The following is a 15,937-nucleotide window of genomic DNA, read 5'->3' as shown; positions in this document are numbered from 1 at the left end:
CTACATCTGTGGCAAGAGGCAATGGAGAAGCTCAATATCTTTGGCCAAAACAAGGCCAGGATCTGATTGTGGAACAGACCATTAACTGCTCATATACACGTTCAAGTTGAAGTTGAAGACAATTAAAACAAGTCCACGAGAGCCAAAATAAGACTTTGATAATATGCTTCCTGAATTTAGAGATCATTTAAAGAATAGATTTGATGCATTGAACACCAATGACCAAAAACCAGAGGAATTGTGGGATGACATCAAGAACATCATCCATGAAGAGAGTGAGATGTCATTAAAAAGACAAGAAAGGAAGAAAAGACCAAAATGGATGTCAGAAGAGACTCTGAAACTTACCCTTGAGTGGAGAGTAGCTAACACAAATGGAAGAAATGACAAGATAAAAAAGCTAAACAGAAGATTTCAAAGAGCAGCTTGAATAGACAAAGCCAATTACTATAATGAAATGTGCAAAGACTCTGAGTTAGAAAACCAAAAGGGAAGAACATGCTTGGCATTTCTCAAGCTGAAAGAACTGAGGAAAAAAATTTAAGCCTCAAGTTGCAGTATTGAAAGATTCTATGGGCAAAATATTGAATGATGCAAGAAGTATCAAAAGATTATGGAAAGAATATACATAGTCACTGTACCCAAAAGAATTGATTGATGTTCATCTATTTCAGGAGGTGGCATATGATCAAGAACCAAGAGTACTGAAGGAAGAATTTGAAGCTACACTGAAGGAATTGGTGAAGAACAATGCTCCAGGAATTGACAGAATACCCATTGAGATGTTTTGACACATGGATGCCCCACTGGAGGCACTCACTTGGTTATGCCAAGAGATTTGGAAGACAGCTACCTGGCCAACTGATTGGCAAAGATCCATATTTGTACCCATTCCAAAGAAAGGTGATCTCACAGAATGTAGAAATTATCAAACAATATCATTAATATCACATGCAAGTAAAACCTTACTGAAGATAATTCAAAAATGATTGTAGCAGTATATAGACAGAGAGCTTCTAGAAATGCAAGCTGGATTCAAAAGAGGACATGGAACAAGGGATATCATTGTTGATGTCAGATAGATCTTAGCTGAAAGCAAATACCAGAAGATGTTTACTTGTGTTTTATTGACTATGCAAAAGCATTTAATTGTGTGGATCATAACAAATTGTGGATAACATTAAGAATGGGAATTTCAGAACACTTGACTGTACTCATGAGGAACCTATACATAGACCAGGAGGCTGTCATTCGAGCAGAATAAGTGGATACTGCATGGTTCAAAATCAAGAAGGGAGTGCATCAAGGTTATATCATTTCACCATACTTATTCAACTTGTATGCTGAGCAAATAATCCAAGAACCTGGATTATATGAAGAAGAATGCAGCATCAGGATTGGGGGAAGAATCATTAACAACCTGCTATGTGCAGATGACACAACTTTGCTTGCTGAAAGTAAGGATGAGTTGAAGCACTTACTGATGAAGATTGAAGACTACAGTCTGCAGTATGGATTACACCTCAGTATAAAAAACCCAAAATCCTCACAACTGGTCCATTAAACAGCTTCATGGTGGATGGAGAAAAGATTAAAATTGTCAAAGATTTCATATTACTTGGTTCTACAATCAACACCAATGGAAGCAGCAGTCAAGACATCAGATCACATATTGCATTGGGAAAATATGCTGCAAAGGAGCTCTTTCAGGTGATGAAGAACAAAGAGGTCTCCTTGAAGACTAAGGTGTGCCTGACACAAGCCTTGGTATTTTCAATCACCACATGTGAGAGCTGGACATTGAATAAGGAAGGCCGAAGAAGAGTTGATGCTTTTGAGTTGTGGTGTTGGAGAAGAATACTAAGAGTACCATGGCCTGCTAAAAGGACTAACAAATCTGTCATGGAGGAAGTGCAGCCAGAATGCTCCTTGGAAGTGGGAATGGCCAGATTTTGTCTCACCTATTTTGGTCATGTTGTCAGAAGGAACCATTCATTCCCTGGAGAAAGATATTATGCTTGGTAAAGCAGAGGGTCAGTGAAGATGGGGAAAGCCCTCAATGAGCTGGATAGACACAGTGTCTGCAGCAATGGGCTCAGGTATAGCAAGGATCGTGAGGCTGGTGCAGGACCAGTCAGTGTTTCATTCTGCTGTGATAGGGTCACTATGAGTGGGAGATGACTTGAAGGCACCTAACAACAACAATAACAATATATTAATTAATAGTGGTAGTAACATATATTAATTAACATAATTTTGGTAACTTGAATTATTTTAAATAAATAATATATAACAATAATTGATTTCAGATGTGTTCCTGTTGGCAGAAGATAGTAGTTAGAAGTTTGGGCTCCGACTTTCCAGGTTTGAATCCTAGCTTGACCTTGGGCAAATTAACATCTCTGAACTTTAGTTTCCTCCTTTTTAAAATGGGGATGATGATAAGTGAATCCCCTTAAAAGGCTGTTGCTCCTCAACAGGAAAATGTTTTGCTTAAAGCAACAATTGCCTAAGAGATATCTCAATGACTTGCATTTTCCCCCTAAGGACTCTAACCAGCTGAAGCTGATAAAGGATCAAGAACTTGGAGTGACTCTTTCCTAAACAATGTTTCCCTAAGCAATGGGGTTTGTTTAGGGAACTATGTTACGGCCTGAGGAATCATCCTGTCATCTTCACAGAGCTGGGTCTCAATCCTTAGTTAGCAATAACCACATGAACTGCCCCTAACACTTAAAAAACGTCTGACTTTTCCCCCTCAATGAATTACTTGCTCAGTGAACTTCTTGCCTGATAACTCAATACACTCAGCCTTTTCTTTTTTTAAAAAAATCTGTCTGTCTGTCCATCCATCCATCTACCCATCCATTTATTACCTTTGGCATCTTTGTTTTATTTGTTGACAGGCATAAATAATGAGGATAGATAAAGCACTTAGAACAGTGCTTAGCCCATGATAACACTGATATGTGATAGCTATTATTATGTTATTGCTTATTGATATCTTGTGTATAAGAATCACGTGTGACTGAAATACTTCAATTTTATCTCTACAAAAGTATACATGAATGATAATATATTAACTTCAGATAATACAATGTTTCTAACCCATGTTTTTAAGCAAAGATGCTGTATTCAGGAACACTTTATTTTGTACCTAGGTGTTTTGGTTATCTCTGTGCTGCTCTAACAGAAGATACCACAAATTGGATGGCCTTAACAAACAAAAGTTTATTCTCTCATAGTTTGGAGGTTTTTAAGTCCAAGTTCGAAGTGCCAGGCTCTAGGGGCTGGGTGAAAGCCCCTCAGCCTTGGGCTTCAGCTCTGCCTCCTGCTCCAGGACCACTGGAGCTAGAGGCTTTTCTTCACTCAGATAGCTGCTGGCTGCTGAGACTGACAAGCCCAAGGTTGACAAGTAAAAAGGCACAGTCCTAATGTTACCAAACCACATGGCAGGCTATTCATTCAAGTCTATTGAAAGTCCCAGGGTTGGCAGAGCATGGCAGGCTGCTGAACTACATGGCTACGTGCAGGGTTGAAGCATGCCATAAGCTAGAGACAATTCCCAAAGCTGTTTCTTATATACGAGAAGCCGACCACATACCCAAAGCAGCTACTCAGCTGCTCCAACAGATTCCACCATGGAGTTAATTACCAATCTTACCATGGGGAATAACTACATTCAGCTGCCCAGACACTCAACCAGATCCAGCCAAGCTGACAAACTTAACCACCATACTAGGTAAGATAATACAAATACAAAGATAATTCAAAGATTTTGAGCCACTCTAGTGCGAAGAAAGCTGACATATTTAGGTCCAAGTTTAAGGTCAGAGACATTGAAGGACTGTTCATTCAGATTCTAAGAACTTTTTTTTATTAATTGTAAAAATATCTAACCTATGACCTTATGAAAACTGTAATTTGGAGCTATTTAACAAAATAGTCATAGGTTGTTTGATGATATATGAATGTCTGCAAGGCCTGTTTTCAGAAGTCCAGTAAGTGTGTGCTTGCACATACATGTACACACATACATATAAATGTGCCCACATGTACACACACATACATTCACACAGCATTAGCCTTGCACAGCACACAAAGGTAGGCCTTTGTTACCAGGGAAATGGCACCATTTCTCAGATCAAGGGTATATTGAGGACATTTCTCAGTAAGTGATACAGAACACTACAGAAAGCTGTATTGTTTCCCAGACCTTCTATTTTGTGTAATCTGAAGCTAGAGGTCCTGTCCCTGCCAACCTGGCCAATACTCTTACAGCAGCAGCAGTCAATCCCAGGCCTTTCTGGTGAAGTCCAGCCTAAAGCTGACATCGACCCTCTTTTCAAGTGGAAAAGTGGTGTGGGCAATTGTGGCACATGTTTGACCTGACCAATGAAGAAAGATCTCAAGCAATTTTGAGCCAGCCCTCAAATTCTGCAGAAACTTTAAACAGTGATCAATGGATGGGGTGACTGAGGTCAGGTACTCTAGATGCCCCAGCTTCATGGGCAGAACACCAGCTTCTGGAAATCAGATCCAAGACTATTGGTGACTATATTACAGGAAGTATATGAGGGTCATTCTGAGAAAGTGGATGTCAAGGCCATCGAAAGTTGAGACCCAGCCTTCTTTGTTTGTGTAGCTTTCTTTTTCTAATTGTCCTTTTATTTGAAAGTAATAATCATTTATCTGAAAACTCAACTTCCTGCCAATTGTCCAACTTGTATGTCTTCTCCCAAACCAACAGAGAAGAAAAGTGATTTCTAGAAACTAGCAACAATAAAACTTTCACTTCCATCTTGGTTCTCCCTAAGTTTAAGGAACCCTGACTAGAGGAGCTGCACATGGGGATAGAAACAGTGGTTCTAGATGCCTGATGTGGAGAGTAACTCATTTCCTCTCTCAACTTGAGCTCACAGGACAGAAAACTCATATGTGAGGAGGAAGATTACATTGAAAGAAAGACCAAAACTGGAAAATACATGCTACCTGAAGCAAAAATATTAGAATAGACAGATGATGAATTTAAAATAAGCTATATATATAGTTTGTATATGTGTGTGTGTGTATATCTATCTATCTATCTATCTATCTATATATGCATATTTATACATATGAAAGGTGCTCTGGGGCTGTGGTGGGTAACCAAGAGGTCAGTGGTTCAAACCCACCAGCTGCTATGTGGGAGGAAGATGAGGCAATCTATTTCCATAAAGACTTACAGCCTTGGAAACCCAGTGGAGGTCACTATGAGTAGGGTTTAGCAGCATCCCTAGCTTCTACCCACTACATGTCAGTAACATGCTCCTACTTGTGACAACCAAAAATGTCTCTAGATGTTGTTAAATGTGCCCCAGAGAGAAAAAATACTAGCCCTGCTCTAGCTGTGCAGAGTATTCATCATCTAGTTCATTCTAGTGTACCTTCTAACCCTAAGATTCTCTTTTTCCAGGTTGGAGTATAAAGTAAAGCCATGTTTCTTTTTAATATTCAAATAAAATAGCTTGAGTCCTCACATTAGTATTAAGAGGAAGAATTTCCTTCTCTTCTTCCCAGGAATATATCCTTCCTGTGGTAAGTCCAGCTCTATGTTAGGGTCATGGTTTCATGGGACATCATAGGTAACTGGCCTGATAATGTGTTTAGTGCTTCCGTTCTACTTCCTAGTTTATTGCATAGTGCCTAGGGTCTTACAAGCTTTCAAACAGCCATCCAAGGCATGACAATTAGTCTCTATTTGCCTGGAGTAACAGAGGAAGAAGGAGAGTCAGGAATGAGAGGAGACATGGAATGTGTGGTTAATTGCCTCCATGAACAACTGCCTCCTTTGCCAAGAGACCAGTAGAACTGGATGGTGCCCGGCTACTATTACTGAACAATTTGATCAAAGATTCTATAGAAGAATCCTGATCCAAAGTGAAAAAATGCAGAACAGAATTTCAAATTGTCATGGACTCCAGACTTTCTGGAGCCAAGGGGGCTGGATGAACCTCTGAAATATTGCCCTGAGATAATCTTTAAAACTTAAAACCAAATATATCCCCTGAAGTCTTCTTAAAACCAAACAATAACTTAGCTTAATGGTAAAAAAAAAAATCTGACTTAAGCATTATGCTCTTTTAAGAGCTATGCATGTGGGATCAAGGTGACAACAACAACTGGGAAGATAGGACAGGAACCTTAGGGGGCAGTGAAGTTACGTTAATGGCTTAGCAACAAACTTAGAAAATGAGGGTGAGAATGGTTGTACAACTTGAAGAATGTAGCCTGGGTCAGTGAATTGTACGTGTAGAAACAGTTGAATTGGTGTGTGTTTTGCTGTGCATATTCTCAACAACAACAACAAAATAAATAACACATGACCTTGTCTTTAAGGAGCTCACAGTCACATACGGTTACAACACAAACAAATGAAAGCAGTAAATAAGATTAATGTGAAGATGCGTTGTAAATTGCAAAACCAGTTCTAATATGAAGGATTAGCTACCAAAATTGGATCTAATGAACGTTTATAATGCTCTCAAATCACAGCACTTACTGACTGATATAGCAAGATCAGACACTTCACCTTAAAATTGTCCTGGCATAATGCTCCCCAATTCTCAAACCAACGCTGCTGCAGCCACTTCCATATAGTAGCACCTTATCAAGCTTTTGGTTTGATTATACCACATTTTGGGATCTATCTTGTATCAATATACACCACTCACTGCCCACTGATGTCATTTAGTGGAAACTTCTGAAGTTGCTCACACAGGCCTCTACCTACTTGAAACAATAATCCAACCAGCTACTCCTTAGATGTTCTGATACATTCTTCTCACAATTATTACTTTAATGTGCTGCTTTTTCCTGGGTCAGCAGGCAACACATTTGCAGGATTTTTAAGTATAAATGTACTCAGATCTTATTAGCAAAACTCATTAAGTTCCTACTCTGTGGAAGACTGGGCAATCCACTTTCATAAAGGTTTACTGCCTCGGAAACCCAATAGGGGTCGTTATGAGTTGGAACTGACTTGATGGCCCTGGGGGCTATGTAAGGAGCTCTGGTGGTGCATTGCCTAAGGCATTTGACTCCTAACCAGAAGGGTGGCAGTTCAAACTCACCAGCCACTCCACGGAAAGAAGAAGGGGCAATCGACTTCCGTAAAGACTTACAAGCCAATGGGGGTTGCTATGAGTCAGAATCAACTCTATGGCAGTGAGTTTAGTTTGGTTTTTTGGTGTGTCAGGAACTAGACCACAGAGCATTTTGATCAAATATAGTTAGTTCCTGCTTCAGCGTCACTCTGGAAAATTTAAAAATGTTTTATTTGATTTTCCTTATGGATAAAATCATATGTAGACAAACTATAATTATCGATAGGTGCCATCAAATTGGTTCAAATTGGTTCAGACTCATAGTGACACTGTGAACAACAGAATGCAGCACTGCCCGGTCCTGTACCATCCTACCATCCTCACAATCACTGCTATGTTCGAGCCCATTGTTGTAGCCACTGTGTCTACCCATCTTGTTGAAGGTCTTCCTCCCTCTCTTTTGCTGACAATCTACTTTACCAAGCATGATGTCCTTCATCTTGATAACATTCCAAAATACGTGAGATGAAGTCTCACCATCCTTGCTTCTAAGTAACATTCTGAAAGAAAATTAGAAAGTAAGAAGTAGAAAAGCAAAAAAAAAAAGTCATAATCTTACCAAAAATCTTACCAAAGTAGTATTCACATTTTGATTTATTTCTTTCTAGTTTTTCATTCATTCATTTTTTAGAACAGTTTTAGGTTTACAGAAAAATTGAACAGATAGTACAAATATGTCCCATATTTCTCCCTTCTCCACACACAGTTTTCCCTGTTGTTAGCATTTTGCATTAGTGTGGTATTTTTGTCAAAATTAATGAATCATTGAGGAATCATATTAATGATACACTATTACTAATTAAAGTCCATAGTTTACATGAGGGTTCTCCGTGTTGTATAGTTCTGTAAGTTTTGGCAAACATATAATGTCATGTATCCACCATTACAGTATCTACCTTCATAATAGAGTCACCACTTATATTTTATATTGTCAGATCATACCATAATTCTGGAGTAGTGCCTAAGGCACTTGACTGCTAACCAGAAGACTGGTGGTTCAAACCTACCAGCCACTCCTCAGAAGGAAGATTGGGCAACCTACTTTCATAGAGATACCGCCTCTGAAACCCAAGGAGGGGTTGCTATGAGTCGGGTCTGACTCGACGGCAGTGACTTTGGTTTTTGGTTTGGCTTGCAGCTTTCGTTTTATTTTTCATGTTTGATCCTAACACAAGCCTTCCCTTATGCTATCGCATTCTTCCTCTATATATTTATACACTCTCATACACAGCATGGGATACACCATCCTATATATAACCATTCCCCTCATGCTGGGCATTCCTGTTGCTGCTTATTTCTTATTTATCAAATGGGGTATTTTAAAATCAGTTAGTAGAAATAGCTTTCCAGGATATAAGTAACATTCAAGAAAAAAAAAATTAGTCTAGGAAGAAACAGTGATGTTTGGCATCCTCCAGCACCTCCCTGACAAAAGGCTTTTGTCTGATGGCTTGTGGCAGGGCAGGCAGAGGAGTGCTGGTTTCCAGGTGGCTGCCCTGCATGCCTGGGGGATGGGTAAGCACTGGCCTTGGCCTCAGTTCACCTGCTTCTCTAGGAAGGACTGGTCCTCAGTATTCACTTCCCTGTCACTGTCATCCACCCATGCCCCTCAAAGCCTTTAGATCTAAAACCGGCACAATCGTTTTGCCCTTTGGATTTGTTGGCTGAATAGGAAAAATAGCATTGGTGTTGGAAGTGAACTTGGGCTGTGTGGGAAGGCTTTGATAAAACATGTTGTTCTGATTACCCAGTAGGGTCAAATTGCATCATGGAAACTTCAAACTATGTAATTTTGTCCAGGAAGTTTTCACCAGGGGCAAAAGACTGCAAAGATAATATCCCTTTGCCATTTCTCATATAAGTGCCCATCAACAATTAAGCAGAAAACTGGTACTTTATTCCTCCCTGTGAAATTGATAACCATAAAACTTACATCTGCAGAGCACTGGAGTGTACCAGCATTTTCACACACATTAGCTCGTATTAAACTAGTTGTCTACATGTGTGGTCTACCCTGGGGCTTAGTCTCACTCTGTGCATACACCCTCCTTGAAAGACTTGATATCTACCCATGACTAAAGCTATTATCTTTTTGCTGATGAGTTTAAAAACAAAGTGCTGTTGAGGTGATTCCAATTCAGGGTGACCCCAAGTGTGTCAGAGAACTCTGCTCCATGGGGTTTCTAATAGCTGGTTTTTCAGAAGTAGATCTCCAGACCTCTGGGTGGAGTCAAACTTCCAGTCTTTCAGTTAGCAGTATGCTAACTCTTTGCCCACCCAGGGACTCATGTTGCTTTTACTTGTTGTCTTTGAGTCAATTCTAACTCATGGGGACTCCATGTGTGCAGAGTGGCACTGTTCCCCTAAAAGTTTTCAAGGTTGTGACCTTATAGAAGCAGATTACCAGGCCTTTCTTCCAAGGTGGAATGACCAAACTTTCAGCTAGTAGTCGGTCACTCAACCATTTGTGCCACCCAGGGACTCCCAGCTCCCATTAAACCAAAAACCAAACCTGTTGCTGTCATGTCAATTCTGACTCCTAGTGATGCTATACCATAGTATAGAACTGCCCCATAGGGTTTTTCAAGGCTGTAATATTTACAGAAGCAGACTGCCACCACATCTTTCTCCACAGAGAGGCTGGTGGATTTGAAGCACCAATATTTTGGTTAGCAGTGAAGTGCTGAACCACTATGCCACCAGGGTTCCAGCTCACGTTACCCTACAATAATTCTGTGTGACATGTACCATTATTGCTACTTTACAGATGAGAAGTCTTGGAATCATCTCCATTCGCTAGAGAGTATACTGGTGTACACTGTTCTTCATGTCTGACCAACAGAGCCCCGGTTGGGACATGGCTGAACTGCAAGTGAATCCAGGACAGTGCTTTCCTCATCTACCTCAGCCACATAAATGGGAGAGCCTCACTATTGACACAGTCAACCACATTCAGTGATGGGTTTGCCAGCCCCAGCTTGTAGGTCCCAACAGGGCCCTGAGGGCCCATGGTAGAGCCTTGTTTTCACCCTCAGAGGCCAGGCTGTCCCCTGACCTCTGACCCAGAACTATCTGTTCCAACCATTTCCCAATCAGTCGTCCTGGTTCAAAACATAGTGAATGAAAGCTCTTTCCTCAAGCTCTGCTTTCACACTCAGGGAGCCAGTGAAAATGAGTGGTGTGGTCATGTGGCTAATGAGTCATTTTGGCCTTGAAATAAACAGTCAAGAACTACTGTAGTCCAGGAGCCCAGCAGGCCACAAACAGCTGGGAAGCAGTAAAGCAGACATTAGAAGCACAGTCTTTGGGCCAGGGAGACCTGGGCTTAAGTCCTACTGTTATTCCTTCTCAGCTGCGTAAACCATAGGCAGGTAACTTAACCCCCCTGAGCTTCAGTTTCCTCATCTGTAAAGCAGGGATAATAATCTTATGTGAGAAAACAAAGGGAACACACTTAGCTTACTGCTTGGCACAAATAAGCCAGGAAAATGCAAAACAACCAATCTACTGAGTCACTGGTGTTCCTAGAACTGTCTGCAAACACTTTGACATTCCCATAACAGCAGTGTCCTTCCACACAAGGCTCATTGAATGTCTTTGCTTTTGGCTTTCAGGTTTCCCACTTCCACACATGTTCATGGTTGTAGGTCACTAACCTGTGAGGCAGGGAGAGTACCCTCATGATTGTGACATATATTAGCGCCTCTCTAAAGAGTCGCAGAGGTTCTGGCACAAACCTAAGCATGCTGCCTATCTGAATCTTCTGAGATGGCCACTGACAGCTTCTTGGAAGCAGTTAACGTTTGACTTTAGACTACTTATTAGATCTGGCTGGGTTTTACATCATCTCCAAGTCAGCATTTGATCTCCATGTTGATGACCAGACCTGCCTGGTTAGGGTATTGTGACAGTCTTTGTGTCAGTGTGGGTGAAGTCTTTCGAAAGGAGAAGGAGCATTAGTTAGCTGCCACCCTCAAATGTGGTTAGGGTGTGAGTCACTTTATTAGTAGAGACAAAGGTGCTGGCAGTTAGTTTGGTTGAGACTTAAAAATGTATTTGTGGCGAGTAACCCTAAAACCAACCCACTGCTGTTGAGTGCATTCCAACTGACAGCCACCCTATAGCCACATCTTTCTCTCACCAGCAGCTGGTGAGTACCACCACCATTTTGGTTAGCAGCCAAGCACTTAACCACTGCACCACCAGGGCTCCTGTTATACAGAGTAGGGGAAGATTAAATAGAATAATTTATTTAAAAGTCTCCATCAGAGATGGAGACGTGTGTTTCAGAGGAGGGGAAGATTACTTCTACCTGGCGCATGTGGATGATAGGCAGGACTCTTATGGACAGAATCATCACCTTATTAAATGAAGCATGACTTGTATTGAACAAGACAGACTGGGTCAAGCATTTGAAGATGCTTTTGAGGTACTGAGGCAACATTCAACAGGCAGTCTTCAGTACTCCCCAGATTACAAAAATTACCTGGCTTTCATCAACCATTGCCCTCACATCAGAGGAAACTCCAGCTGCTATGGAGTGTTGCCTACAGAAGAACCTGCCTATAACTGGAGAGCCATAATTAACAATGCTGCGGACTACTTTCTTGAAGGAAATATTCATCCATCTCTGCAGAATATCACCGAAAACCAGTTGGTACAACCTGCTGTTCTCCAGCAGAAGGGAGGAAAAGGCAGGAAGAAGCTCTCGCTGTTTGAATACCTTCACGAATCCCTGTGTTACCCTGAGATGGCATCTTGTATTTAGTGGGTAGATAAAACCAAAGGCATCTTCCAGTTTGTATCTAAAAATCAAGAAAGACTTGCAGAACTTTTGGGAAAAAGAAAAGGTAACTGGAAGACCATGAATTACCAGAAAATGGCCAGAGCACTGAGGAATTATGGAAGAACTGGGGAAATAATCAAAATCTGGAGGAAGCTAACTTACCAATTCAGTGAGGCTATTCTCCAAAGACTTTCTTCATCTTATTTCTTGGAGAAAGAGATCTTCTATTCACAGTATGTTCAACCTGATCAAGAATATCCCAGTTTAAATAATTGGAATGCAAGTTATAATCATACATATGGCAATTACCATGAGCTAAGTCACTCTGATCGCTAAGTATAGCCTCACATTTAATGGTTTCCTGGCATCAGAAACCTACCCACTTTAGGAATTTTCTCTTAAAGCAAATGCTGAGAGAGAAAAAGATTAGTTAACTTGTTGCTATCATTTTTAAATAGCATACAATCTATACTAACACTGGTGGAAAATTCTGCCAGTGAACAACATTAAAATGACTACTTCCCATTTGGAAGTATAGACTAAGTGTCCTTGCTATGACAACTCTCTGTATAATTACTTTCTTCTAGGTTAACAATGCCAATAGAGATGATTTGATTGATAAGTTGATTTAAACATTTTTCTGTCATACACTCAGGTGAAAAATTACTTCAACATATATCTAATGGCTTTAATGACAAAACAAAAAACTGACTGCATCTTACGCACATATTTTCATCATGCAAAATACAGTTTTCAAGCCAACATTAGCCATGGAGCATAGTAGTGGTGGTTGTACAACATGAACATAATCACTGTCACTGAACTGCACACGTAAAAAATGTTGAGTTGGAAAATGTTTTGCTATATATTTTTCTACTACAATTTAAAAATATGATATAATTAAGGCAATATGAAGGAAACAATGGACAAATTAAAAATGAATCAAAACTTCCATGGGAGAGAAGAGAAAGTCCATCAACTGTAGAATTCTTTAGAAATCCAACATGGATAAATGATAATGACGATATCACTTATCCTTCCTTTGAAAAATCACATAAAAATACATGTGCGTGTGCACACACATATACCACACATACATACACACACACAAACACACACATATATGTGCACACACCACAACACACCACACTCTATATTAAGGAAAAGATTTCATGCGTCCTTGAGGATTGGTTTGAATAAAAGTTCTTTATTTCTGCTAGTGCTTTCATTCTCCTTCCGGTCAGAATTGATTGTTGCCTCAAAGCAAACAGGGCACTGAGAAGGCCTTACCTCATGGTCTCTGCGGTGAACTTCGGTCTGCTACTGTAGCACATAGTGTCCACCAGGTGGCGCTGCATCCTATGCAGTCACGGCCCGCCTGCTTTCCCTCCCCAGGAGACCAAAGAGTTAGTTACTGTGAAGTCGGGAAGCGTGTCTGCGTGCACACCCAAGCTGCAGCCGTGGCAAACGCAAATGATGACACACAGCCCTGACGAGGCCCTTTGTCAGAAGCAATGGGGATCTGGCGTCACCGCACAATGGAAAACAAAGTTCTTCTGCTTGGCTGGCCAGAGTTCACATTTGCTCACCATTGATTCCGGGGCATTTACAGGCAGAATGAGTTCCTGTGAGATTTCAGGACCTTGCCATGACTCAGATTCACTTTCTGTAAACCAGAGTCAACATTATACTTCCCCTCTCTTTGAGCCATTACTTGAGCTTTTAGGTCACCAGCTGTTTTCATGATAGCTCAAGGGATTCAAGGATCTCATAGCACTTTTCTTTTTCTAGGGCAACACTGACTTGGAAAAAATTTGCAGTTTGAGATTTTTGTCATTCTTAATCTCCCAAAATGGGTTCGGCTTATATATTATTTACGTGTTCGAAGGTATACTGTATAAAATTTCAGGTGAAACTTTCGAAATACTGTTCTGGCAGGAAGCCCCAGAGGGGATGTGATGATGGGATCAGGCGTGGGAGCGAGAAATGCTGATGACTGATGAGGAGGGTGTGAACTGGGGAGACCGGCCTTGGAGAATTGAAGACTAAGAGATGATCTGTTCTATGGATGATGGCAGAATTTTGAAACTGGGGAAAAAGACAAGATGGAGTTACAAACTGGAGAGAAACTTCAGAGCTAGGAGGGTTGGAGAAGGTTTTAAATGAACAAGACCATGCCTGGGTAATAGCCTGGATGTATATCTGGCAGAGCACCCGAGGAGAATTAACTCAGGAGGAGGAGGAGCTCAGGAAACATTTTATTATTTTTTTTTTAAATTGTGACTTGGTTGAAAGTTTACAGAGCAACTTGGTTTTCCATTCAACAATATGTATACGTTTTCTTTTACGACATTCGTTGGAATCCCCACAATGTAGCACACTCGTCCTGTTTCTTCTTTGCCTTTACCGTTAGTTCATCTTTCCTACCCCTGTCTTCCTTTTTAGCTTTATCCCTGGGCAAATGCTGACCTTTTGGTCTTGGATGGTTGATTGTACTAAGGAGTGCACACCTTCCTGGTATTATTGTTCACCTTACAGACCTGTCTGTTGTTTGCCTGAATGTTGAGCCATGGGGATGAGTTCAGTTCCCAGCTTGAAGGGCGTCTAAGGGCTGTAGTCTCAGGGCTTCCACCAGTCTCTATCAGACTAGTAAGCCCGGTCTTTTTTATGATTTGAGTTTTGTTCCATTGGGAATATTTTTAACCTCTGGGAGGGGGATGGGAACAGCAGCTGGCCTGAACTTGAAGGCACATCAGGTAGCTTACTTGGCCGACGGAAAGGTGACTCTCTTACATGCCAACCCTGGCTCCCCTCCCTTCAACACACTGCTCCTTATCCTCCTCTACCCATATTCAGAGGAAAACGTGCCCCTCAAGAAGTCCCCTACACCGTAATTCCTAGTTCCGGCTAATTGGTCATCCAGAATTTTTTCCGATTAGTTTTCAATCACCTTTCCCACTTTATGAAATCTCAAGTCACATTGTCCACTAAAAGTTCTCCCACAGAAATCTCTATACCAGATTGAAATCTTTGTGCTTGTTTATTTATTCATTTTTGTCATTTTATGTTTTTACTGAGAAAAAGACTCTTTGGGGACTGGATAAGGTAATAAACTTTTTTTGTGGCTTCTCTGGAGCTTTCTTTCCTTCCTGACTTCACTGGCGTGGGCCTTGTAACTGCCCTGCGGATCTCTTGCTTTAGTGGAGGCGAGTGGGGGTGGAAGGGAGGGATCTCAGTTCCACACTGAGCACCTTTAAGACACAGCATACGTAAGTTTCAAGTGATGAGCAAGCAAGCAAGCAAACAAAACAAAAACAAAAATGAACAACAACAAACACTCAAAACACTTTAAAACCAAGTCTGGGAGAGTTCACCTTTGTTCAGCTAAATTCTTCCCCCATCCCTACCCATCCCTACCCAGCCATGGCATACAGGAAGAGTGATGCTCAGATGCGTGATATGTTCTTATGGATGTGACTATGTAAGGTTATGAGTAATTCCTGACTTGTGATGCAAATTCTGGCCTTTCATTCATTCAGAGAGATATGTTGGGGTAGAAGAAAATAACAGAAATCTGAATCTTTAAGAGTGTGTTTGTATGTATGTGTTTATGTGGAGAGGGAAAACAGTTTGCAAAATGAAACTTTGCAAAGTAACAGATTATGACTGATCCAAACACATCAGGGTAGTAGAGAACAATAAGGCTAGAAAATTAAACAACTTATCAATACATAAATGAGCTCTGGTGGCACAGTGGTTAAGGCATTCAGCTGCTAAAAAAGGTTGGTGGTTGGAAACCATCAGCCCTTCTGAGGCAGAAAGATGAGGAAGTCTGCTTCTGTAAAGATTGACAGCCTTGGAAACCCTGTGGGACAGTTCTAGCTGTACTATAGAGTTGCTATGAGTTGCAATTGACTCAATGGCAATGGGTTTGGTACCAATACTCACATACAAACACATACACTCTCACACATAGACCAAACTATGGTTTGGCACTTTTTTTTTT

At 40.9% G+C, this 15,937-nt stretch overlaps 1 protein-coding gene across 1 annotated transcript; it reads left to right on the top strand.

The window, feature by feature from the left end:
• The first annotated feature begins 11,520 nt into the window (after positions 1-11,520).
• LOC103198401 (transcription factor Spi-C-like) lies at positions 11,521-12,267 on the top strand. The gene is given in 1 exon segment (XM_042781178.1): positions 11,521-12,267. A coding segment is annotated over 1 exon segment (747 nt).
• The last annotated feature ends 3,670 nt before the right edge of the window (positions 12,268-15,937 follow it).

This window comes from Orycteropus afer, unplaced genomic scaffold (assembly GCF_000298275.1).
Source record: "Orycteropus afer afer isolate SDZICR_OR568_19922 unplaced genomic scaffold, OryAfe1.0 scaffold00093, whole genome shotgun sequence".
NCBI classification, from domain to species: Eukaryota; Metazoa; Chordata; class Mammalia; order Tubulidentata; family Orycteropodidae; genus Orycteropus; species Orycteropus afer.
The sequence above is the reverse complement of the archived record's forward strand: the minus strand, read 5'-3'. Positions and strand labels throughout refer to the sequence as shown.